This window comes from Hibiscus syriacus, unplaced genomic scaffold (assembly GCF_006381635.1).
Source record: "Hibiscus syriacus cultivar Baekdansim isolate YM2019G1 unplaced genomic scaffold, ASM638163v2 tig00111394_pilon, whole genome shotgun sequence".
In the NCBI taxonomy this organism is placed as follows: domain Eukaryota; kingdom Viridiplantae; phylum Streptophyta; class Magnoliopsida; order Malvales; family Malvaceae; genus Hibiscus; species Hibiscus syriacus.
The window spans coordinates 170,247-196,448 of record NW_024063080.1 but is presented as its reverse complement, the minus strand read 5'-3'; the positions used below and the strand labels follow the sequence as shown (position 1 = coordinate 196,448).

The 26,202-nt window shown below is 34.3% G+C and overlaps 2 protein-coding genes across 3 annotated transcripts; one reads left to right on the top strand and one right to left on the bottom strand.

Moving 5' to 3' along the window:
• The first annotated feature begins 1,367 nt into the window (after positions 1-1,367).
• On the top strand, positions 1,368-4,956 carry LOC120160913 (phosphopantothenate--cysteine ligase 2-like). Of its 2 annotated transcripts, none has more exons than XM_039171227.1 (10): positions 1,368-1,463; positions 2,241-2,375; positions 2,465-2,582; positions 2,670-2,714; positions 2,813-2,898; positions 3,169-3,221; positions 3,354-3,413; positions 3,967-4,068; positions 4,180-4,299; positions 4,439-4,956. In XM_039171227.1, exons 2-10 carry the CDS (start codon positions 2,252-2,254, stop codon positions 4,676-4,678), a joined length of 948 nt encoding a protein of 315 aa, XP_039027158.1. In that variant the 5' UTR covers positions 1,368-1,463; positions 2,241-2,251; the 3' UTR covers positions 4,679-4,956. The 2 variants fall into 2 exon arrangements, with proteins under 2 accessions (XP_039027158.1, XP_039027157.1); XM_039171226.1 differs by having other exon boundaries at positions 1,369-1,463; positions 2,462-2,582.
• Positions 4,957-23,080: 18,124 nt separating this feature from the next.
• Positions 23,081-25,528, bottom strand: LOC120160934 (uncharacterized J domain-containing protein C4H3.01-like). Its single transcript, XM_039171242.1, has 5 exons — positions 25,053-25,528; positions 24,818-24,892; positions 24,273-24,412; positions 23,738-23,875; positions 23,081-23,369 (listed from the first exon to the last, which is right to left on the bottom strand). Exons 1-5 carry the CDS (start codon positions 25,315-25,317, stop codon positions 23,163-23,165), a joined length of 825 nt encoding a protein of 274 aa, XP_039027173.1. The 5' UTR covers positions 25,318-25,528; the 3' UTR covers positions 23,081-23,162.
• Between the last annotated feature and the right edge of the window lie 674 nt (positions 25,529-26,202).

Here is a 26,202-nt window from a genome sequence, read left to right as displayed (position 1 = left end):
ACTGACGCCAGACAGAATAGTGATTATCCTGTAGGCTAGTTCCGACAGACGATTCACAAGAGAAAATTCGCCCAAAAACCAGAAAAAAAGTCTCTAGGGTTTAATAAATATTATAAAATCAAACAATCCCAAAAGCAGTCCACAAGCCGGACTGTTATAGCAAAAAAATCGTCTTTATTCGAATTTTGCCAAAAATAGCAAAATCCCGAAAATCACTCTAAATTGAAATTCGAAATAAAATAAGCAATCTCCCAAAAATCCGGCCTAAATCGGATTTAAATTGACTTCCTAATTAACAATCGAAATATTACCATAAATAGTAAAAAATAACTAAATCTAGTGATTCGGAGGGGAAAACGGTAGAATTTGAGGTTGAAAAAAAGGCCACATGGAGCGTAGCTCACTATGGAGAGCGTGCGCGTCTAAAAGAGCTTTCCGGATTGGGGTCTTATGCGCGATTCTGACACCTGTAGGCAAAGTTATGGCCAAAAGACTGAAACATACTCAAAACGACCCCAATGAGGAACATGTCACAATCAATTCCCGCCTTTGCGCTGATCTGCCAACTCATGGTATCTCAGCGCCATCAACGTGCAAATCTGACAGCTCAGCATCATCTGTTTCGGATCCCCCTGCATCAATAACACAAGCTTTGTTCCAACAAAGAATGTCCTTTAAACCCAACTCTCCTTCCGACTTAAGGAGCACACAGATTGCCATCCAACTTTAGCACCGACAATACTACAATCTTGACCCTTCCAGAAAAATCTCATGCATAACTGGTTGATCCTAGTAATCAAAGCCATATGAAGAACAAGCTGTCTGCACCTGAAATTTGTAATATCAACACAGATTTAATAAGCCGAAGCTTCCATGCATAGCTCAGCAGCCTGCTTGACCAATGCCCCAGCTTCGCCTGAATCCGCTCTAATAAGGGCTGATAATCCTCTCCCTAAGTTCATGAGTTACAAGTGGTACCCCTAAGTACCTAACATGAAGGCACCCAATCTTGAAGCCAGAAACCTTTTGAATAACAGTCAAAAGAATTACAGAAACCTTAGAGAAAAACAAATCACTCTTTGCAGAGTTCAATCTGAAACCAGACATCATATAGAACTTCCACAAAATATATTGAATCCTAACAACCGAATCCAATAAACCTTGTAAAAAATCAATCAACAGGTCATTGGCAAAGCATAAGTGAGTGAGACAAATCTTATATCAATATGAAACTTAAGCTAAATCGTTAGGTATGATTTCAAAATAAATAAAGTTTTGGTAGAAAATCAGAGCAAAAGTAATATTTGAGGTACTAAACGTGTAATTTACCATTTTATTTATAACTGCAACTAATAGTTTAAACCTAGATTTATTTTTCTCACTCTTGCTCCCAGTCCCATAATGCTTTTGTAGTAGCTGCTGTTAGTGTTTCTCTGTTTGACTGTCGATTTTTAGAGTTCCAGGTATTAGGTTTCTTTCAGCTTCAGATTTGATTTTGAGTGATTATTTTCATCCTTTTTTGTATTAAATTTAATCTTTGTTTGTTTATTTATTCTGAGTTTTTGCTATTTGATTCAGTTTCTACAGAATTTTTTGATTAATTAGCTTAAGAGTTTGGGCGGAGTTATATTTTTCAAATCTTCAGCTGGAACTGGAAATCGAAATTTTAAATTGTGACCATGGAAAGGTTAATGGGTGAAGTATAACTAGCTTAAGAATTTGAGTGTAGTTCTATATTTTGAATCTTCTGGAATTGGAAATTTTGAATCTTGATCATGAAAAGCTTAGTGGGAGAAGTATAGATTCCCTAATTGATACTTAACTCATGGTTTGTGCCTAGTTGTTATACAGAGTAGTTTTAAGTTTTAATGTTGCTTATCTCAAAGAAGGAATAAATATGTGATCTTGTTTAACTATACCTGCTCTGCACGTTCTATGGTCTTTATCTTGCTGGAATATCATTATTTGTCTAAAAAATGGGGGTTTTCCCCTAAATTTTTAAATGAGGGCCAAACTAATAATTTTTTTTAATATCGAGGGTTAAATTTATTGAATTATTTTGAATTAGAATCAGATTGATATAATATATAAGTCTTCAAATTAGAACCAAATAAACGGTTGAGTGACTAAATAGGTTGTTTACCCTTTGTTATATTAATTGAAATTTTGAATTTTGTTTCAGCTAGGATTTATTTTGCATTTTGTATTGAATTTCTTTGTTTCTGCAATTTTATAACTAGGGTAATTTAGAATGGATTCCACGACTCTTCACGAGGAGATCAACTCATTCTTTGAGTCAGCTCCTCCGCTCAAAGATTCTGTTAAAATTGCCGACAAATTGAATCAATTCGTCCAGTTCGATTCTCCATCTTCAGGTACAAAATCTTGTGGCTAATCAATTCTGTATATGTATTTCCCTACTGTTTTTTATACATAATTGTATACCATTTGTAATTCTCAGAAGGAAAAGGGAGGAGGGTTGTGTGCGTGACATCAGGAGGAACTACGGTTCCTCTGGAGCAGCGGTGTGTTCGGTATATTGATAATTTTAGTTCAGGGAATAGAGGAGCGGCTTCTACAGAGTAAGTAATGTAAATAAATTCTGAATAAGTTGGAATATTTGGTTGGAGGTTGTGCTGTTTTTTAACTGATTGGATTCTTTTCTGCAGGTATTTTATTAAGGCTGGATACAAGGTCATATTTTTGTATAGGAGGTGAATTTCATTTTTGATGATTGTTTATTTATGTTTGGTTATTTTGTGGTCGTGTTTAGCAGATGTTTGTATTGATTCTTCAACTTCTGTGCATGTAGGGGAACCTGCCAGCCATATTGCAGGTCTCTTCCAGAGGATCCTTTGCTGGAATGTTTTGAGCTCGCTGATGATTCCGATTTTCAAGGTTTGTGGATCATCTTTACCTCAAATTATACATTTTTAGTGGACTTTTTCTCTTTGTTCAATACTTCGACATTGGCCATAACTTGAATGTATTATGATGGTTTGGATAGGTTATTTTCTATCATGAGGTAATAGAAATGCAGTTCTGTATTTCATGCTGTTTTTTTAAAAGATATGTTAAGAGATTGATCTGCCAACTTTTACGTGCAATATATGGTATTATGTGTTGGTATTTCCTACTGAGTTTATTCGGTTATGTCTAATATTTCAGTGCGGCAATCACATTCTGAAGCAGTGAAGGGGGCTATTAGGAACAATCATGCTGTATGGGCTGTCAATATTACTAATTAACTTCCTCTACTTTTCATCTTTGATCTAGCTTTTGGCTCTTTTAGTTCATGATTGCAAACCAAATCAACATTTTTTAACAGTTGGCTTCTTTGTGTTTTGTTGCAGGCGGTAGCTGGTGGTCTCCTTTTGAAGATACCCTTTACAACCATATTCGAGTATCTTCAGGTTGGCTTCAATAAGCTTTCATATGACTCCTTGAAGTTCATATTAATGACACAATACCAATGTTGATTTCTTTGTACCTTTGGGAACTCATAATGTGAATTTAGCGGGTGAAGCTCCATTTGTAGGTTAAATATATTCGAAACTTAGGCCTTTCCTATACCCTTTTTCGTAGGTGAGCTAACATTTTGGTTAATATAACTTTATATAAATTGTCTCTTAACTTTGCTTTTGGCAATGCATAGTGATAGCTTTAGCCTTTATTTTACGGGTTCACTAACATTTTGGTTAAAATAGCTTTAACTTAATGGTCTCTTATCTTTGCTTTTGGCAAAGCAAAATGATAACTTTGACTGGCCTCATTATGTTCGTGAATAAATGGGGCGAGAATGTCGGGCACTGTACTTCTTCAGTTCTCTTCATATTTGGTAATCATATAGTTGTCATGGTCATTAGATGATAGCCTTTATGTATACTATTTGGTATTACACCGAAATATTGAAAATTAATCCTATACAAGAGAAGATGACTTGAATGTTTTTTCATGCAAGAGAAGATGTTAAGAATGATTGCATCATCAATGAGAAGCCTCGAGCGTCATGCAATGTTTTATCTTGCTGCTGCCGTCTCTGACTTTTACGTTCCTTGGAAGAGCATGGTAATGATTCGACAAAATAAAATTATCTGCCCTTACTAGATTGAACTATATTATTTGAATAATCTTTTATGCATCTCTATTTTTCGGGAAAAAGACTGATTAATTGCACAGGCAGAGCACAAGATTCAGTCAGCATCTGGCCCTTTAGACATGCGACTTATGCAAGTCCCGAAGATGCTCTCGGTGCTGAGGACGGAATGGACTCCCATGGCTTTCTGCATATCCTTCAAGGTAAGACATGGCAGTGCGCTCACTTTATTCTCTGCTTTGGAAGCTAGGACTGATTAAACAAGTTTATTGAAACGAATGAGCTTCAGTATCACGAATAATGAACTCATCGGTTTCCTTTTTATCTGTTTATGATCAACAGCTCGAGACGGATTCAAAAATTCTCCTAGAGAAGGCCAATATGGCTCTTAAAAAGTACAAAATGCATTCAGTTGTAGCCAACGAGTTATTGACCAGGAAAGAGGAGGTCACGGTGGTCACAGAAAACGGAAATATTTCAGTTCTCCGGGATAAGACTCGACCGGGGTCTGACGTGGAGGATCCGCTGATTGAACTCCTTGTGAAGAACCACTCAACATACATCGAAGATGGTAGCACATGATGTGTAGGTAAGCAGGACTATCCCCTGATACAACATAGCACACTTTTATCCTTTGGAATTCTCCTTTATGTAGTTTTTCTTTACTGTTACAAAGCCTGTAACAAATTGTTTCAATTTCGGTCACTGTTCCTAAGTTTGTAAACGATTGTTATAACCGGACAACTGATTATCCGGCTAGTTCGTAGGAAAAAAAAAACAGGTCGGGTCACAGGGTATTCGAGATTATTTATGTATTTTTCAAATCGATTTACTTTTTAGATTGAGTTTTGATCCACCTATATAAGATTTTCGAATCTATTGAAATTTGATTTCAAAGCTAACCTTAAATTTTAAGTTTTCTTTTTTTGAGTTTTGATGTTATTAACAAGTTTATAAATAAGTTTTAACAAATCTAATCACGGATCATAAGAACTGATGATTTCTTCTACATGTTTTTAAGTTTGGTTTTTCGAAAAATTAAGAGAGTTTAATTTAGGTGTTTTGGATGATTAAGATATCTTTATATGATTAATAATAATAATGTTTAGAAAGACTCTTAACCTCTGAAAAACAGATTTTGATCATTGGATCAAGTTTTGACTAAGATGAGACGATTTTTTATTTCGAGAGAAATTTGAGTTAGATCTAAAAAAACTGTAAATTTTGAGATATTTATTTGTTGTCATTATTGAGTTGTCATAAGGAGTACAAACCAAACGATTTCGGTGGTAAAATTATTATTGTTATTCATTGAGATCTCGGGTTCGAACAGCATGAATGTCAAGGATGCGAGCATTTAATGTCAAATGATTGATAATTATCTTTAAACATATAATATTGTCATGTATTTACTCTAAATTAATAAAAAAAAGGACAAAATATGGTAATTATTTCGATAAGGATATTGTTCCTCTTGAGACCCTGTGAATATAATATATTCACTTTCTGATCTGAGATGTGGGTCCCTAAGATATGTTGGAGAGAGAATATTTTAAAATGTGATCAAGTGATTTAAGGAAAATCATGATTTTAAGACTTATCTTTGAGATTTAGACTTTAGAGTATGGTGGATGTTATACGTGGAGCATGAACTTGGACTTGGATTAATTAAATTTAGTTTGTTTAATGTTTTGTGTCTATGCATGATAATTGTTGTTAATTCTAATATAATACACGTTTAGTAGGTTATCAAGCATGTTTAGGAACTTGATATGCTAGGTGTAGACAATAATTTTTCAGTTCATTTTATTATTATTAATTATTAATTTATTATATTATTATTATTAAATAAAAAATAAATATTACAAACCCATTTTACAAGATCCCCGAGCCCATTTACAATTTGAAGCCCAACAGTGACCTAGAACTGGCCCAGACTAGATGGAAACCCTAAACCAATTTAGGGTTTCAGCTAGGGTTTTCAAACCCTAGCTCCCAGCCGCCGCTTCCAGAAGGCTCAAGCTGCCTCTCCAGCTTCCAGACGCTGCTGCCGACGCCTCCACTGCCAGATGGTCCAACCAGTCGCTGCCGACGCTGCTTTTGCCACGCCACCTCGCCGCCGTAGATTCCAGAACACCAGATGGCAGCCCAAATCGAGCTCCATGGTGAGTCACCAGCATAGCTATGGTGACTCACCTAGACATCCCTCTCGGGACCGGTCCAAACAGAACCTCGTGGTGGCTATAAAAGCCACCATACCTGCGAAAGAAAAGAAGAACAGACAGCCACAGAGAGACAGAGAACAAAAAATAGAAAACAGAAAAAAAAACGAAAGGAAGAGATAATCACAACAAGCCAATAACCAGAAAGAAGAGGAAAATGAGCATCTTACCATCGTAGAAGCCTTTAAATCGTCTGGAACCACCGGAATCATTGTAAAACCGAAGGTAAACCTTCGATTTATTTTAGATCTAGAACGATCTAGAGCATTTTAGGACAAACGGAGGCCATATTCGGCCTTAGAAGGTCGAGATCTATGCTCTAGAGTAATTTAGGAATTCCGGTCACCGTGAGCGGTGGCCGGCGGTGGCGATCGGCGCCGGAAACGGAGGCCGGTTTTCTCTTCCGGCGAGAGAAAACGAGAGCTTCTCTCTCTAAAGAGAGAGAAGCAAAACCAGAGAAGTGAGAAAGATGGCCCTTAGGGCCGGCTTAAATGGGTATAAATACCCTCATCAAAACGACGCCGTTTTGATGAGGGTATCTGTGTAATTTCCATCATGGGTAAACCATTTCCGCAGTCACTATAGTTTGTAATCCTTACGATTTAGTCACTGAAAGTAGTTTTTGATTATTTTAATTTGGTCTTCTAATTTTATTTTATTTTAATTTAGTCCTTATCAGAATATATATATATATATATATATATAGGTAAATATCAAATTTAGTCCCTCATGGTTTATTAATTATTATTTTAATACCGATTTTATATTTTTTAATTTATTTTAATTTATTATCCGAATTTTATATAGTTTTATTTTAGTCACTAAATTAATAAAATAAGAAAATAACATGTTTAAACCTTATAATTTTGATTAATTATGAATTAGGTTTTTAATTTTAATTTTACTATAATTTAGTCACTAATTTTAAATGTTTTCATTTATTTTACTGCTTTTAAATATATCATTCTAATGGTATTTTTATTGTTTTAATTGTTTATATTTAAATATTTATTATTATTATATAGTCATAAATATATATGATAATAATAATTTATATTTTTTTAAATAAATTATTTTAATATTTTTCAATATCGAAGAAAAGGACAGTCTTAATATAACTGGATGTCCTATTCTGGTATTTTAAAATTAAATATTATTAAAAATTATTATTTAATTTTATTTAAAATCAATTTTATTAATATCAAAGAAAAGAGCTGTCTTAAGGCACCTAGAAGTTCTTTTCTAATATTTTTAAATAAATAAATAAAATATTATTTATATAATTTTGAAATAATAGGATTATAAATTAAATATATTTTTGAATTTTTAATACTAGAGACAATTTATAATTAAAAAGTACCAATTTTGGGCGTTGTAGGGGTGCTAATCCTTCCCTAAACGTAACCGACCACGAATCCCTTTTTATTATTAAAAAGAACGAATTTTTGGTTAAAACGCAGATCAGTTTATCTTTTAATTGATGTTTTCTTAAAAACTCTTTTAAAAGATATTTTTTAGGTATTCGACCTACCTGACCCAAAAGGCCGATGGCGACTCCTAAATTATTTCCAAAACCATTTATTCACATCAATTTCACCGCCAAATAAATATTTCGTGCCCGGACCAAAACCGGTTACGACAGCTTGGCGACTCTGCTGGGGACTGGTCAAACTTTTAAAAATCAATTATAAATTGTCTCTAGTATTAAAATTAAAAATTCAAAAATATTTAATTTTTTCTTTCAAATTTTTTATTTATTTATTATTTTTATAATATTTATATGTTTTATTTTATTTGCAAGTATTTTATTTCATTATTTATTTTTTTCTGTTAAGAAGTTTGAATATTTCTCCTCACACACAACACTTGCATTGCATAACATAAAGCTCTATAATTGAGCTTGTCCCTTTTAAGTGGGAGTGAAAGCGACGTCTTCGTGAGAATTTATTCTCCGTGTCAGACCTAGCAAGTAACTTTTGGGGTTCATATGCTCTATGTCTTCGTGAGAATTTATTCTCCGTGTTAGTCATAGAGAAATGTATCCCCTCGAATTGAACTCGGTCCGTTTAAGTCTGTAATGGACTAGGATTGAGGGTTGACAGCCCAAGGGGGCACTAACAAGGATAATTCGAGTACCTTACTCCTAGAACTAAAACCCTACATGTAATAATACTTAGAACTCCTCCTGATCTAAGACAGTACTGAACCTCTGTTCTTAGGTATACACAAAGGAGAAATAAAGCTTTAGCTTTTATTTTATTATTTTATGAATAAATGCCTGCGAATTAAAAATCATGCGGTTAGGTTAATTTTTCCAAACAAAGCATGGAACTAGAAAGCATGAGGTTAGGATTTATTATATACCATGATAAATAAATTTTTCTTTCAATTATTTGGTATTAACCATTTTATTTTTTCTTATTTTCCCATGTATGTTATTTTTGCTCTAATTTGTTTAAATTATTTTCTTTTGTTTGCATTACATGATCATGACCAAAAGGTGTTAACTGAAAAGACTGCTCATCAAATTAGAAAGAAATCATAAATGAACAAAAAGTTCTATGATCAAACAAAATATGATGCGGCCAAGAAAAGACACCCTGAGGGAACTTTGAAGATAGAGAAGAGCTATTCACCCAAAGATTGTATGCCCATTGAAGAGCAAAAGGAAATACGAGAAATAAGAGAGCAGATGACCAAGATGATGGATAGAATATCTGTTTTGGCCAAAGGAAAAGAGATTCCAGCACAGAAAGAGAGAGAGCTCAATGAATCTAACTCTGCAGTTTCAGATACGCAAGGGATTTTGATTCCTAACCAATTAGAGAAATTACAGACAGTCATCATTCGTATTCACAAATCGTATGGAGATACCAAAGAAATGGTGACGACTGTACAAGCTCCCAGAGAAGAGAAGAAATCATGTAATCAGAAATCATCAAAGTTTGGTCTGCTCCCGACGTCTAAAACTCATGTTCAATCCAAAACAAAAGGTGTTTCTCATGTTGATGCTGTACCTATATCATATAAAGATTTGTATGAAAAGTTACTTGAAGCACGAGAAATAGCTCCATATTACATAAAACCGTTCCAACCTCCGTATCCAAATTGGTATGACATCAACGTTCATTGCGAATATCATACCGGAGCTCAAGGACATACTATCGAAAATTGTCTTGCCTTCAAACACCGAGTCCAAAGTCTTTTGGATCATGGAACCTTAAAATTTATGGTAAATGATCGACCTGGTTTGGTAACCAAGGGTCCTGATAGATTAATACCAAAAATCTTCAAAGGTAAGAATATCAGTAGGGGCACCCAGAGAGAAAAGATTTGCTGAGGTGTGAAGCTCAAATACGTCATTTGAAGATTGAAAACAATAAATTGTGCACCAAAATGGAAACCATACATGAAGACTTCCAGAAGGTCAGTCAAGCTTTTCAAAATGCTGGAATAGGAAACACCCCAGAAGAGTGGATATCAGGGGTCACTAAACTGAAAAAGAGTTGCAGCATACATGAAGATCTTCTCCAAAAACTTTTTGAACACAAATGTTCTCTCGCAAAGGAAAATGATCAACTCCAAGAATTAACATAGGTGATGAAAGAACCCCAGAATGTCATGAAAGAAGCTGCAGTCCAGACAAGCAATATGGCCCATAAGCTGATAATCTAACTTGGTTTTAGAGAAGAAAATGGGAAAGTTATTCCCTATATGAAAGTTTTGTTGAAGTTAGGATTAAAAGTTGTCCCCTACATGTAAAAGTTTTGTTTGATGTACTGAAGCTTTTGTGTTCAATGAAATCTGTTCTAAGATGATCACTCTTAAGTAACACCTTTTCATACATGCATTTACATTTTGTATCTGTGCATTTTCATTTTGTATTTTTATATTTATGAATTGCACATTTTGCATTCTTATTTTTCTATTTATGCATTTTTCATATTTTTATTTAATTACTGTCATGTACTTTAATTATAAAAACATATAAATAATTCATGAAAGGTTTCTGTAACAGTAAAAACCAAGATCATTCATTTATTTTACTGTACCATCATCATGAAAACAATGGAGCAATCTTATGAAGGACTACAAAACTATTGGCCAGAACCATTGACAGGGTTACCTCGGGATACAAGGAAAGAAGTTTCAGATTCAGTACCAGATGGATCAGATCAAATTATCCAAGGAATGGAATCTGATAAAGAAGATACAACTGTTATAGAGAAATCGTGCTATCAGATTGAAGAGTCGAGAAAGATAACATACCCTAGGGCATCCTACTCAAACCCAAAGAATAGCCTCATTAATTATTCACAATATGAGGATAAAGTCAAGAGGACAGAGAAAGCAATCAGAAACATGAAAGATGTTAGTGCCTACCACAAAGAATTAGAAGCAAGAGAGCTTAGCTTAGTTTCAGATTTAATTATTCCCCATGAATTCAAAATGCCTGATTTTGAGAAATATGATGGCACCAGTTGTCCCTTAATCCATTTGAGAATGTTTTGCAGAATAATGGGAGGATATTTAAATTCTGATGACCTGTTAATTCACTCTTTCCATGATAGTCTTGTTGGCCCAACAGTAGTCTGGTATAATCAGTTGACCCAAGAACAGATCAAGAAATGGGTAGATCTAGCTGATGCATTTTTGAGACAATATCGGTATGTTAAAGGCTTAGCTCCAACACGTATGGATCTTCGAAGAGTAAAGAAGAAAACCAATGAAAGATTTCAAGAATATGCCCTAAGATGGAGAGGAATAGCAGCACAAGTTCAACCTCCCATGTTAGAAGAAGAAATATCACGTATGTTTCGGGATTCTATTCCCACTCCTTTCTGCGAGTTAATGCAGGCAAATCCGACGAACGAATTCGAGAATCTTGTGACAAGTGGAGATTTAATTGAGAATGTAATCAATGAAGAAAACACAAAAGTCACATACAAGAGCCCAACAGATCAAAAAGCGAAAGCTGATAATGTGAATGTATGTCGCATCCAGAATCCCCGCAACTGCAAAAGAAAAGAGTAAGTAACTGTTCGGATCGACCAAAGAAAGTCATGAGATCAAGAAAAACTTTAGAAGTGTTCCAAACTTCTATTTCAGACTTATACCCTCATTTGGTTAAAGGTCAGTACATCACACCAAGACCAACTAAAGTGACATCAAATCCTTCTGCTCATAGCTATGATCAAGATAGAGTTTGTAATTTTCACTTGGGGGTATCCGGGCATTCTACAGGCAATTGTAGGCCACTGTTAAAAGAAATTGAGATGCTTGTTGACAAAGGGGTTTTGACACAAGAAATAATCAAGAAATGGGGGGCAAATAAGGATGAGAATCCTGATCCTATTACATACCCAACATTAGAGGAATAATGAGGCATGGCAAAATAATAAGTGGAAGTGTTATCTACCACTGTAGTACCTTTCTACTTTCAGCATCTTGTTTGAACTTGTTTTTTGTTCCTTTCTCCACCTTTTGTATAATAAATAAATTTGTGTTGCTTTTATGGTTATGAGCAAGGAATCAAATTTTAATCTTGAGATTATTGAATATCAAGTAGATTAAATATTCTTTTAATTTTTCAAGAGTTATAGATCTATTGGCAAGTGGTAAAATTATATCTTCAATATCCCATCCAATGCCAATTACTCGACCCTTACCAAAACCAAATCCTGACACTACATTTATCTGAGATTCTGAAGAAATGTCTCTATTTGTTTTTGAGACATCAACTCTAGATGTTCACCTTCTCGGATAGAGTTAATTGGTTTATGATATTACCCCTTCCACCATATACATAACTTTAAGAGTCACACATTTATCCTTCCTAACACAAAACCATCATAAACTAAAAGACCTCAAAAGAACCAAACTTTCAACTATTCATGAATATTACTGCAAGAAGAGATGAGATGAGGCATCATGGACCAACTCATTGATGATAATTTCAAGTGATTAGGGCATACTCAAAGAAGAAGGGGAAAGTGATTGATTGAAATAAATATATCATGCATTAATTACATTTTTCATGTAAGTAAAATTAATCTTGAATATTCATTCCCCTGGAGATACCTCTTTTTACAAAGGTTTATGTGTATGAGATGATGAATGGCATTGTTTCATTTATCCTTTAATATATATATATATATATATATCCTTTGTTATCCCCATTTGAGCCTGAATAATTTTTCTTCTGATTCAACCCTAACCAAGGATCACACTCTACATTGCGGAGCAAGGTAAAGGATATTGGCTCACAAGAATAAAGATTGTCAATACAGTTTTATTATGAAGACAAGTTTCCATGAAGTCATGAAAGTTTTGAACTACAAAGTATGTCATATACAGAGTGCTTAAAGATCAATCCAATCAAGAATAATGAAAAAACCTCCAAAATACAAAAGGAAAAGGAGGTGCTCAAAGCAATTGAAGTATTATCTCATCCAGCAAAGAAAGAAAAAGAAGAAGAAAAAGGAAAATTGAATCAAGATGGGTGACTTATTGAGCCTCAAGTTACAAGGTTGATCAAGTACGAACAAGAAGAGCAAGAAATGCTGAAGATATGAGAAATTGGAAACGAATCCAAAATTTGGCAGTCTAGAGGGATCCAAATGATGAAAAAAATCCCCAACAAAGCAGATCCAAGTTAAGCAAGGCAAGATTGATGGCATCAGAATGAATTGATCCTTGGTTTGATTACCCTTAAACACTTATTTGGGCCTTTTTATCCCTTTCTTTCGTAACCATAAGCCATGGCCTACGTTACATACCTGAAAAGTCCATTCTAATCATACAGGGATTTCTAAGTAAAAGATGATATCTTTAGAATTCATTCCGCCTTCCAAGATTGATTGTTATTTGCAAAAATTGTTTTTTTAAAAAATCTTTAATGCATGATATGAAAAATGATAAAGGGGGGGTTCAAGATGTAAATTTTTAAATAACATCTTGAAACCAAAGGAGGATTCGAGTTGAAAACCTAAAAAAATGCGGCTCGAATAATGAATGGTGCAACAATGACATAAGAGACGATCTTAAGCTCTTAATAAAGCACCGCACATCCCAAAGACGTTCCTGAGAGTAGGGAAACAAGAAGCATCTCTACAAGTTAGTGTAAGCCAAAACGACATACTGAACCAACTTGAAAGAACCTACTTTACCAAAATCCACCCGCACCTCAAATCAGTCAATAATTTTGACACTTGCCATAGGACTATGATTTTTGAATGATTTAAAAGTGTAGTTGATTTGATATTTATTAAACTCATTGTTTATGATCTGATTCTATTGTGAACCTAAGAAGGGCAATACTTTGCAAAATTCTTTCATTCTTCAATAAAGAAAGAAAAAAAAACATTTTCAAACAGGACAGCCTCAAATGAGAAAGGTCTTTGAAGCAATTGTTGCTTATTCTACCTCTGTTGTAAAAAAAAAAATGAACGAGGCCAGAGTGATGAAACACTTCACACTTTTGAAGGCAAGTGGTCTAAGAAGCAAGAAAGTATGGATAATTGAACTTGTGACATTCTTCTATGACATTATCAGTAGTTTATTAAGAAATATTATCGTTTATCTCATGCTGAGGGCGATAAGCATCACCAGATAGATTATTTTCCCCAACCATCAATTCATGTTCTCTAGAAGATTACATCATAAAGCCATGAATAAGTCACTACCTGCACTCTGGTTATACCGTGATGTTGGCTCAAGTCTTGATACATCATTGCTACTTCTTCTAGGCCGATCATTTTCTTTGTCAAGATGATATTCATTATGTCCTTCAGAAGATTGCTGAATTTGAATTTAAGGACTTATAGCACAGAATAAGACATTGGAACAAATTTTACATTTGTATGCCGTACAGGATTCCAAAAGTTGAGATAACCAGTTTTACCATCAACTAAACCTGTCCATGGTTAGGGAAGAGTATGTTATGGCAGTGTGTATTTTGAAGCAGCAAAAGAGATAGTTGTCGTAGCAGCCATTGTAAGAAAATGCACCAACAAAAATCTTCTATCTTATCATAATGATGTTTATTTCTTCCAGTAAGGTTGTTACGCTGGATGCCACTGACAACAAGGTCGAATTCGACAAAACTACTCATCAATTGCTCCAATCGATCATCATTCAGTTCTTGCACATCTGTTTTCAAAAATATGCCAAGACAGTAGAAGACAGCCTCTGCATTATTGATCCCAGAAGAAAAAAAAGAAACAGGACATTGATATCACCAGATAACATGTCTCTAGCAGCTCCTTATATATGGTTTTTAGGGAAACCTAGAAGCATTTCTACCTCATCAGGTTCAAGTGGAACAAATTTATTTCTTCCAACTCATACCGGATTCCAGTTTCGGCACTCATTAAGAACATACTTCTGGATACTCGAAGGTAGTTCATCGTCATAAAGCTTCAAGAGCCTTACATATACTTTCTGTCAATCTGGAACTTCTTGTACATGTTTGTAAGCAGTTCAATTTTGTTCTTGGATCCTATGAAGACTATCATTTCTTTGTCAATGGAAAAATATCATGTATAGTGCATGGAGAAAACAAGATAAGAGGAAATCTGTTCTTAATTGGCAGAATTATGAATATAGCCCTTTTAGTGTATCAGCATGGAAATGCTTCGAATCTACAAATTCTGGCTCTACATCGAATAAATATTGTGATATCCTAGTCCAAACATTAACTGAAAGAGACTCATAGCATCTTCTGGAAGTGTTCTTTGAGTTATCTGATCTGGTTGGACAGAACCAATCATTGAATTTAGAAGATGAATCTGCTCATAGCATCTTCTGGAAGTGTTCTTTGAGTTATCTGATCTGGTTAGACAGAACCAATCATTGAATTTAGAAGATGAATGTGCTCATAGCATCTTCTGGAAGTGTTCTTTGAGTTATCTGATCTGGTTATACAGAACCAATCATTGAATTTAGAAGATGAATTTGCTCATAGGAGAAATAAGGAGACTCAATAGCATCTTCTGGAAGTGTTCTTTGAGTTATTTGATCTGGTTTGGTAGGAACTATAGAACCGATCATTGGAATTAAAATATGAACTGCATGATCATCTTCATTAAGAAGCTTCTTTTCAAGCTTCCTCTGCTTCTTCCTTTTCCACAAATCATAACCCAAGTTTGCCTTTGCTTGTAATTGGGATCATTGCATAATAGCTTCCTATCTACCATAAGAATTGCATCAGTAACCCTAGCCATTTGATCAGCACATATAAAATCTGTCAATTCTGCAATTGATGAATCTGAACCACATATCTCCATGGTTATTGAAGCTTCAGCCTTTGAGAATCCCATTTTTGTCAAGTATAACAGTTTACTCTCTTCATCAGAATCAGAACTCATGATTTCCTCGATATCAGAAGAACTATCAATATATGTGAAATCATCCTGAAAGATCGCTTCATAATCAGATGAGTTATTATCAGAATTAACATGTTGCATGGAAAAGTATATTTCAGAGATGGCTTTCACTGAAAGATGATAAGCCACTATGTCAGCCTGGAATGGATTACCAAACTATTTTCACTGCTCTGTCTGACTAAATCCCTCCAGATACAGAAAAGGGTCACCTCATTCAGAAGATACATATCTCAGACGTTTCTGTCAGAATGATTGAATACTTCTTAAGTTTGTGACAACATGAAGAAATTTCAGTTACTTGATAACACTACTGTTTAGTGACACCAGAATGAGAGTATTCAAGATAAATAGATTTGGGACACGAATAAAGCTACAAGTACCTACAACAAATCAATGTCAAAATTGGACCTCGTGGGGATCATGACATTCCAGTCAAACAGAGATTGAGAGTGAATCAGATAAATCTAGAGGGACATCTTGAGGGCCCATTTCAACCAGAAATAGAATATTGGGGCATTTTGAAGGCTCACAACAATATGAATATTTGGGCATTCTTGTAGGCTCATCTTAACAAGAAGCAATATTGGGGCATTTTAGAGCTCACTTCAGACAGATCCATGTGGTGTATTTTGAAGACTCATATTAACAAGAAGCAAATATTGGGGCATGCTGAAAACCCTTTTCAAACAGAATCAGAAATGTTGAAATATTCTGAATATTTATCAGCAAAATGCTGGGGCATGCTGAAAACCCATTTCAATCAGAATCAGAACTGTTGATGCATTTTGAACACTTGTATTAGCCAATGTGGGGGCATGCTGAAGGCCTATATCATCCTGTGTCAAGATCATTGACTTGAAAAAATATTTCCAATGAGACAGAAAGGTGTGAAGAATGAAAATGGTAAAACAGTGACAGTCGAGCTGACTATACATAATTGCTTCGTTCATCAGGCAGTTATATTATGATCATGTTGTTGAACAAAATCTACTCAGCAAGTATGTTTTCAAATACCTAATCTTCTTAACCGTATGTCACATGACAGTGTGTTCTTTGATAAACTACATTACGGTTGCATGAATAAAGATGATCCCCAGGTAGACTACTTGATCCAGGGTTCAGTTCCTTAAGATCTCAGCATTGAATTTGGCCTTCTGTGTGTCGGTAATAACTGAAAATATTTCTTTGAGATTCCTAGCAAATAGTTTCAACCATACTATTGAGATTATGAAGCTATTTTTCACATCAGTTTTTGCGTCCTTGATGACATTGAAAAGGGAGACTCGACTCTCACTTATATTACTGTTATTCCCGTTGTTATTTGGGATCATCATTGCTAGCCAAGATGAACTGAGTTTTCATCTATTTTGGTTTTATCATTTATATTTCATCCCCAGCTGCAAAAATTCCACGGATATCTTTCTGTACATTGATCCTACAGTTGATGTGTTGCTACTTCCTACAAAGATCATTATAGAAGAAAATGTGATCAGTATCACATTTGTCTTTGCCCGAGATGATATCAAGATCATTTAGTGTCTTCTATTCAATTCGACACCAGCATATCTTGTGAATTTGACCAACTTTTGGTCATACCAACATTACACTTGAATCCCCACTGAGTTTTTGTTCTCAAATGGTCTTGTGACATCATTCAAAAGCTTTGAACACTAGGCAAAGAACTTCAATAATTACGAACATCTGAACAGAAACCACAGGAAAGGATGAATGTGTTGTCAAATGTTTTACGAACATCTAAACAGAAACCACAGGAAAGGATGAATGTGTTGTCAAATGTTTTACGAACATCTGAACAGAAGCCACAGGAAAGGATGAATGCACTATCAAATGTTTTACGAACCTGCTATTCTGATGCTGAACCAATGTTACGATCATATGGTTTCCATTTATTGATCCAAGATGAAGTTTGTCTTCTTCAACCCCAAGATTAAAAGTGAGATATAATGAAGATTCCTTTCCAAGGAAAGCTGAAAATTTTGACAACAAGAAACTAGTTGAGCCAACTAAGATCAAATAGTAGGTTGTTGTTAAACATCTTTACATGATATGGTTTGAGTTGTTTTGTTCGAGATCCAATTAGATGTGGAGACATGAAAGGAATTGGAATAAATCCTCCTTGTGATATGTTTCAAGAGTCAAATCAGAACAGACTCTATTCTCCTGATTAATCCCTGCTGAGTCAGGCATATCTACATCTACACTCTTCAAAGATGATAGATTCTCTTTTTAAAGATGACAGATTCTCTTTTCAAAGATGAAAACTTTATGGGATTTCTACACAAGTCCAAACAAATAAGTTGGTTTTATCCAAGACAAGATGGGGCATCAAAGTCATAGCTCTGACTATAGCAAGAGTTCCACAAGTGAAACAATTCTTCTGAGACTTTCATGAAGCAAAGAAGACATAAAGATACAAGTTGATCAGATGGTTCTTCAGAAATGTAAGCTTGATAGCATAAGTTGCTACACTGATATCCAGAGGTGACCCTGGCAATAAATGATGAAGTGGAGGAAAACCGAGTTCACCATTTTGAAGTTAAACGAAGATTGCATCAACATTCATGCATCATATTTAGACATTTGCAAAATAGGAGCATTTTCATTCATTTTATCCATGTTGAATATTTGACAGGAATTTCAAAGATTTTAGCAAAGTTCAAATCCATCATTCAATGGATCAACATTCCAGGTCGAGTTCATAATGAGAAGAACTCATCTGAAGAAGGAAGAAGAAATTCATAATGAGAAGAATTTGTTCAACCTTTTGCTCCAATCCATCATTCGATGGATTGGCATTTCTATAGAAGTTCATAATGAGAAGAACTCATATGAAGAAGGAAGAAGAAGTTCATAATGAGAAGAATTTGTTCAACCTTTTACTTGAATCCATCATTTGATGGATCATCATTTCCAGAGAAAGTTCATAATGAGAAGAACTTATCTGAAGAAGGAAGAAGAAGTTCATAATGAGAAGAATTTGTTCAACCTTTTACTTGAATCTATTATTTGATGGATCATCATTTCCAGAGAAAGTTCATAATGAGAAGAACTCATCTGAAGAAGGAAGAAGAAGTTCATAATGAGAAGAATTTGTTCAACCTTTTGTCTGAATTCATCACTTGATGGATTATTTTTGCCAGAGAAGGTTCATAATGAGAAGAACTCATCTGAAGAAGGAATAAGAAGTTCATAATAAGAAGAATTTGTTCAACCTTTTGCTCAAATACATCACTTGATGGAACAACTTTTCTAGAGAAGTTCATAATGGGAAGAACTCATCTGAAGAAGGAAGAAGAAGTTCATAATAAGAAGAATTTGTTCAACTTTTTGCATAATTCTATCACAGAAGGAGATAGATTAGCATCAGCCTTTCTAGAGAAAGTTCATAATGAGAAGAACTCATCAAGAGCTTATTCAACTTTTTGAATGACTCTATCACAGGAAATAGGTCAACATCATCCCCAGCGGAAAGTTCATAATGAGAAGAACTCTTCTGAAGAAAGAGAAGAATTTATTCAACATCTCCATATTAATCAAGTGAAGAAGAGATGGATGCAATCCACAAGAATGAAAATTATCTTGAAATTGGGGCATGTTACCCAATCACATGTTATTTTGAAAAATAATGAGAAAACGATTTCCATAGTTTCTCATTCATCTTTTCTAAAATGAAATTGTTGAAAAGTAAGAAAACGATTTCCTTAGTTTTTTACTTAGTAAACTATTTCCCTCATCTATAAGTCCTTCAGTGCATGATGTTTCCAAAAAGCCTTCGAGAGCTTTTTGATGTTCTTAAAGCCTTCAGGTCATCTGTAAGTCCTTCAGTGCATGATGTTTCCAAAAAGCCTTCGGGAGCTTTTTGATGTTTTTAAAGCCTTCGGGTCATCTATAAGTCCTTCAGTGCATGATGTTTCCAAAAAGCCTTCGGGAGCTTTTTGATGTTTTCAAAGCCTTCGGGTCATCTGTAAGTCCTACAGTGCATGATGTTTCCAAAAAGCCTTCGGGAGCTTTTTGATGTTTTCAAAGCCTTAGGGTCATCTGTAAGTCCTACAGTGCATGATGTTTCCAAAAAGCCTTCAGGAGCTTTTTGATGTTTTCAAAGCCTTAGGTCATCTGTAAGCCCTTCAGTGCATGATGTTTTCAACATTTCCATATTACTTAAAATAAGCCGAATGAAAAATTATTGTTTTTTTCGTCTTTGCTCTATTCTTGTTAACACAAGAATGAGCAAAGAGGGGCAGCTGTAGACAATAATTTTTCAGTTCATTTTATTATTATTAATTATTAATTTATATTATTATTATTAAATAAAAAATAAATATTACAAACCCATTTTACAAGATCCCCGAGCCCATTTACAATTTGAAGCCCAACAGTGACCTAGAATTGGCCCAGACCAGATGGAAACCCTAAACCAATTTAGGGTTTCAGCTAGGGTTTTCAAACCCTAGCTCCCAGCCGCCGCTTCCAGAAGCCTCAAGCTGCCTCTCCAGCTTCCAGACGCTGCTGCCGACGCCTCCACTGCCAGATGGTCCAACCAGTCACTGCCGACGCTGCTTTGCCACGCCACCTCGCCGCCGTAGATTCCAGAACACCAGATGGCAGCCCAAATCGAGCTCCATGGTGAGTCACCAGCATAGCTATGGTGACTCACCTAGACATCCCTCTCGGGACCGGTCCAAACAGAACCTCGTGGTGGCTATAAAAGCCACCATACCTACGAAAGAAAAGAAGAACAGACAGCCACAGAGAGACAGAGAACAAAAAATAGAAAACAGAAAAGAAAAAAAAACGAAAGGAAGATAATCACAGCAAGCCAATAACCAGAAAGAAGAGGAAAAGGAGCATCTTACCATCGTAGAAGCCTTTAAATCGTCTGGAACCACCGGAATCATTGTAAAACCGAAGGTAAAACCTTCGATTTATTTAGATCTAGAACGATCTAGAGCATTTTAGGACAAACGGAGGCCATATTCGGCCTTAGAAGGTCGAGATCTATGCTCTAGAGTAATTTAGGAATTCCGGTCACCGTGAGCGGTGGCCGGCGGTGGCGATCGTCGCCGGAAACGGAGGCCGGTTTTCTCTTCCGGCGAGAGAAAACGAGAGCTTCTATCTCTAAAGAGAGAGAAGCAAAACCAGAGAAGTGAGAAAGATGGCCCTTAGGGCCGGCTTAAATGGGTATAAATACCCTCATCAAAACGACGCCGTTTTGATGAGGGTATCTGTGTAATTTCCATCATGGGTAAACCATTTCCGCAGTCACTATAGTTTGTAATCCTTACGATTTAGTCACTGAAAGTAGTTTTTGATTATTTTAATTTGGTCTTCTAATTTTATTTTATTTTAATTTAGTCCTTATCAGAATATATATATATATATATATAGGTAAATATCAAATTAGTCCCTCATGGTTTATTAATTATTATTTTAATACCGATTTTATATTTTTTAATTTATTTTAATTTATTATCCGAATTTTATATAGTTTTATTTTAGTCACTAAATTAATAAAATAAGAAAATAACATGTTTAAACCCTATAATTTTGATTAATTATGAATTAGGTTTTTAATTTTAATTTTACTATAATTTAGTCACTAATTTTAAATGTTTTCATTTATTTTACTGCTTTTAAATATATCATTCTAATGGTATTTTTATTGTTTTAATTGTTTATATATTTAAATATTTTTATTATTATTATATAGTCATAAATATATATGATACATAATAATTTATATATTTTTTTAAATAAATTATTTAATATTTTTCAATATCGAAGAAAAGGACAGTCTTAATATAACTGGATGTCCTATTCTGGTATTTTAAAATTAAATATTATTAAAATTATTATTTAATTTTATTTAAAATCAATTTTATTAATATCAAAGAAAAGAGCTGTCTTAAGGCACCTAGAAGTTCTTTTCTAATATTTTTAAATAAATAAATAAATATTATTTATATAATTTTGAAATAATAGGATTATAAATTAAATATATTTTTGAATTTTTAATACTAGAGACAATTTATAATTAAAAAGTACCAATGTTGGGCGTTGTAGGGGTGCTAATCCTTCCCTAAACGTAACCGACCACGAATCCCTTTTTATTATTAAAAAGAACGAATTTTTGGTTAAAACGCAGATCAGTTTATCTTTTAATTGATGTTTTCTTAAAAACTCTTTTAAAAGATATTTTTTAGGTATTCGACCTACCTGACCCAAAAGGCCGATGACGACTCCTAAATTATTTCCAAAACCATTTATTCACATCAATTTCACCGCCAAATAAATATTTCGTGCCCGGACCAAAACCGGTTACGACACTAGGTTTAATGATTATGTGTTAAAAAGACCCACGTTTAATATGATAAATAAGGTTAATATAACTTGATGAAATTTTGTAACAACCAGAAATTCTGAAATAAAAGTGTTAGAGCTTAATATGCACGCAAAATCTGCCACAGTCTAAATTTTGGTTGTCAAATTCGACATGCTAGGGTATTTTTATGTGGTTGAGCCATGAGTACCAATATTGATAGAGTAGTATCGATATTGACATGACAATATCGGTATCAAATTCAACTACTAGAATTTGGTATTTGATTCAGGTTTTTTTATGTGTTTTGAGCTTCTTATAATTTAGTTATTTGATTTTTAAAATGCAATTAAGGAGTATTTTAATTCAAATGACTTGGAGATTTAAAACAATAGACTTTTTTCAATCTAATTTCATAAATAAACCACCTTTTACATCAAATGAAGTATTGAAATTAATTCAATCTGATCCCTAAAAAACCTATATGTGCAATTCACTTCAAAATATAACTTCATTTTAGCTGAAATTCTTTGGGCTTCTATTTTAAGTGTGTATAAACTTGGTAAAGTTAAAATAAGGTTGTCTAATGCTTTACGAAAGTACGTATAAAATGACAAGTTTACACCCGATCATTTGATAGTGAAATTAATGGTTGTAAATATGTTTTGGAGATGACTTGCTTACATTGACTTACAATATGTATGTTTCTGCTAATGTTGTATGGTAGTGTTTTTATGAAGAAAAATAATAATATGAATTTGGGTTAGTTTTTGTTCCAAGTCATTTGGTGACTAATGTGGTGTTCGATATTCAGATCAGACCATCCCGATTAGACGCTGGCTTTTAAACCGGTCACCTTCTATATTCACTTCGCAAGGCCATTAGCCACCGTATGCACCAGTCCATGCTGTTGCATACATCCAACACAACACAGCACATCCGCATTCAAAAAGGTGGAGAGATTTAACCAGGAATAACATTCCCTTCCTTGAAACAATTTTATATACAGTTTCTCTTTCTGCCTTTCGTTTAAGCACAAAAGTGTCGTATGTATATGCGATTATGCATCGGGGAGGTGCAACATAAAGAATTTAGTGTGTTTGCCATATGTACAACATATTTTACTGAGATTCATCATCTGTATCAAGCTCAAGGCCTTCTGCAGCTAAAAGCTGACTTATGACCTTTTTCTTTTCCTCTTCTGTTTTCTTTCGCATCAAATCCCTTTTCTTTAGCACTAGAGTATGCCGCTTAAGAGTGTTGTTGAAATGTTCTATTGATGCCTTTTTCTCTTTTGCCAAGATTTTTCTTTCTTCATCAGGATCTATCTGAAATTCCACCCAAATACAAATTTTAGAATTTGCAGCAACTATATTGGAGAGACTATCTGTTTGACTGAAATATAAAATAATGAAGTCAGTCGTGTGTGGATAATGGAAAACACTAGTATAATATCAACAATCTTACGGATTTTGAGTCACAATCTGGAATTAGTTTGAAGCTCGAAGATCAAATTCTAAAAATGCAAATCTATTTCTTCAATTCTAGATCATGTGTACTTTTATTAGAATCTACGGCTCTACACTGTGTACAACACTAAAACTTACCAAAATTTCGATGGTGAACCAGTCAATGTTTAGAAAGTCCACCCTGATACATTCACACAGTTAGAGAAATTTCAGAAATAGTTTGTTACCTTAGAACGAGAAAGACGGCGAACACGAAGATTCAACTCAAGCTGCTGCTGTTCTGCCCAAGCTGAAACAGCCATATCTCCTCGCTGATCCCAAGCTTTTCTCTTTTTTATAAGCCACTCCATCCATGCTTCTGATGCCTGGAATAAAGGAGAAAATTAGGAAATGCCACGCTTAAAAGGTTCTAGCTCATAAAAATAAAAACAAGGGGAGAATAATTCAAACTTAGTAGGAGTGCGGGTACCATATTGGCTTTGGCAACAAAATTAGTAGGAAGTCTGCCTCAAGTTGCATGATTAAAATTTTAAGAACCAAGTCAATAACGCATATTTATATAAAGGGCAAACAGCACGGTTTATAGTTTAAAATTATGATATAAATTTGGATCGAGGATATTAAATCCCTCATTGTGCTAAGAGAATCTTCAATTTCATAAAAAGAAGAAGACAAAAAGCAATAACAAATCACTTGGAAACCGTGCATCATCTAAGTAGATCCAGTTCCCAATTTCAATTTCATAGAAAATGCATATCTTACCTTCATTGGATTGACTCGGTTATCCATATCATACTGCCTCCGTCTCTCCACATCTATGAGCAATTCATAAGCAGCTTGAATCTTGATGAATCTTTCTTCAGCAGTTTCACCTTCTTCAAGAGCCCCTTTACCATCGTAGACTTCAAATTGAAAATTGACCAGTTAGTAAGAACAGATGGCAAAAATTTTAAGAAATCAATGAAATGGAAACAAATTTTCGGTTCACTAGATAAACACATCTATTATAGCATCGAAAAAGAGTCCTGGAGCCAACGGGCTAAGTTCTCCAACATAACATCATAGCACTCTCCTCTCGACAGTCCCAGATGCGGAGTTCTTATTTAATGCAGTTAAATGAATTTTACTGGGGAAATGTCCTACCAAGAGGAACACCCCAAATAATTCCCAAGAAAAAAATTTCATCATTCACCACGTAACCTAGCAGCTAATATTGAAACCATAATGACAGCAGATACTTGAAAAGAATTGACTTAATATTGAAACACACACAATTTTTCACGTATGAAACTTAAAGAGACACATACCATCAGGGTGATAGAATTTGGCCAAACGCCTGTATGCAGTCTTGATCTGTTCTTCATCGGCATCCCTTTCTAACTCTGTTGTTTAGAAATCAAAGTTCCAATATAATTATATATTTATCAATTAGCAAACCCAGGAAGAAAAAAAACCCTTTCTAATTCTGGAATATAACCAAACTAAAAAAAGAGCGTCGCTGTTTTCATCGAGCTAACAACGCAAAAGGGTTAAAACAATTACCAAGAGTGTCATAGGGGGATTTTTGGTCCGACCAATTCGATGCCCTAACGGCAGTTCTCCTTTGATTGACCCGAAACCAAGGTTCCTTCCTGCTTAAATTTCTGGACAAATGGAACCACGAAGAGAACGAAGACGACCTGAAATCAGGGTTTCGAAAGGAAACCCTACTTCTGGATCGAGCTTGATGGAGGTGGAGGAGCCTACTACTACACATCAACGAAGAAAATACCATGTGCGGTCTACAAACTGTCCTCAAATTGCTCATTTCCTTCTTTTCTTCTTCTTCTTCTTCTTCTTCTTCTTCTTCTTCTTCTTTGGATTGGTTATGAGCTTGAGCTTGGGTTATTACAATTAAAATCAAAGGAAATGAAAATAAGATTTTAGGAAATTAAGTATTTAGGGTTTTATCGATTCGAATTGGGGATTTTGCGTGGCAGACAGCAAAAGAAAAAAAATAAACAAAGGGGGAAGTAGACGTGAAGGAAGTGAAGGGGTTCTGTTTACGAAAATTTGAATGTGACTGAAATTAAAAAAAATTATTGAAAAAATTAATATTTTGTGCTATTTCCTTTTTCTGGCTACAATTATTTTATTTTTCCGGGAAATTTGTGGATGAAGCTGGCGGGTAGTCGTTATTTTAGGGTAAATTGTCTATTTGTTCATCCATCTATTACTTAGTTTCTTTTTTGGTCACAAACTATTTTTTGTTTTAAAATCATACCTAACTTTACGTTTTAGTTCTATTTAGTCACGTGGCGTTAAAAATTAACAGTGATATTAATGTGTCATCATAAAATAATGTCACATCAGAATTGAAAAGTAATTAAAAATTTTACATCAGTATCACTGTTAATTGTTTAATGACGATTGATCAATTAGAACTAAAACGTAACATTATGTATGATTTTGAAAAATAATAATAGTTGGTGACAAAAAAAACAAAGTAATAGGTAGGTGACCAAATATATAGATTGCTCATTATTTTATCAGATTGTTTTCGATTATGGTTAAAATAAGGGCATATATATATATATATACACGGGTACTTGAACTTTGCTTTAATATTCAATGTGGTAGTTTAAGTTTCCTTTATCCGATTAGGTACCTAAGTTTAGCTCTTTGGTTTAAATTGACTCATGAAGTTACCTTT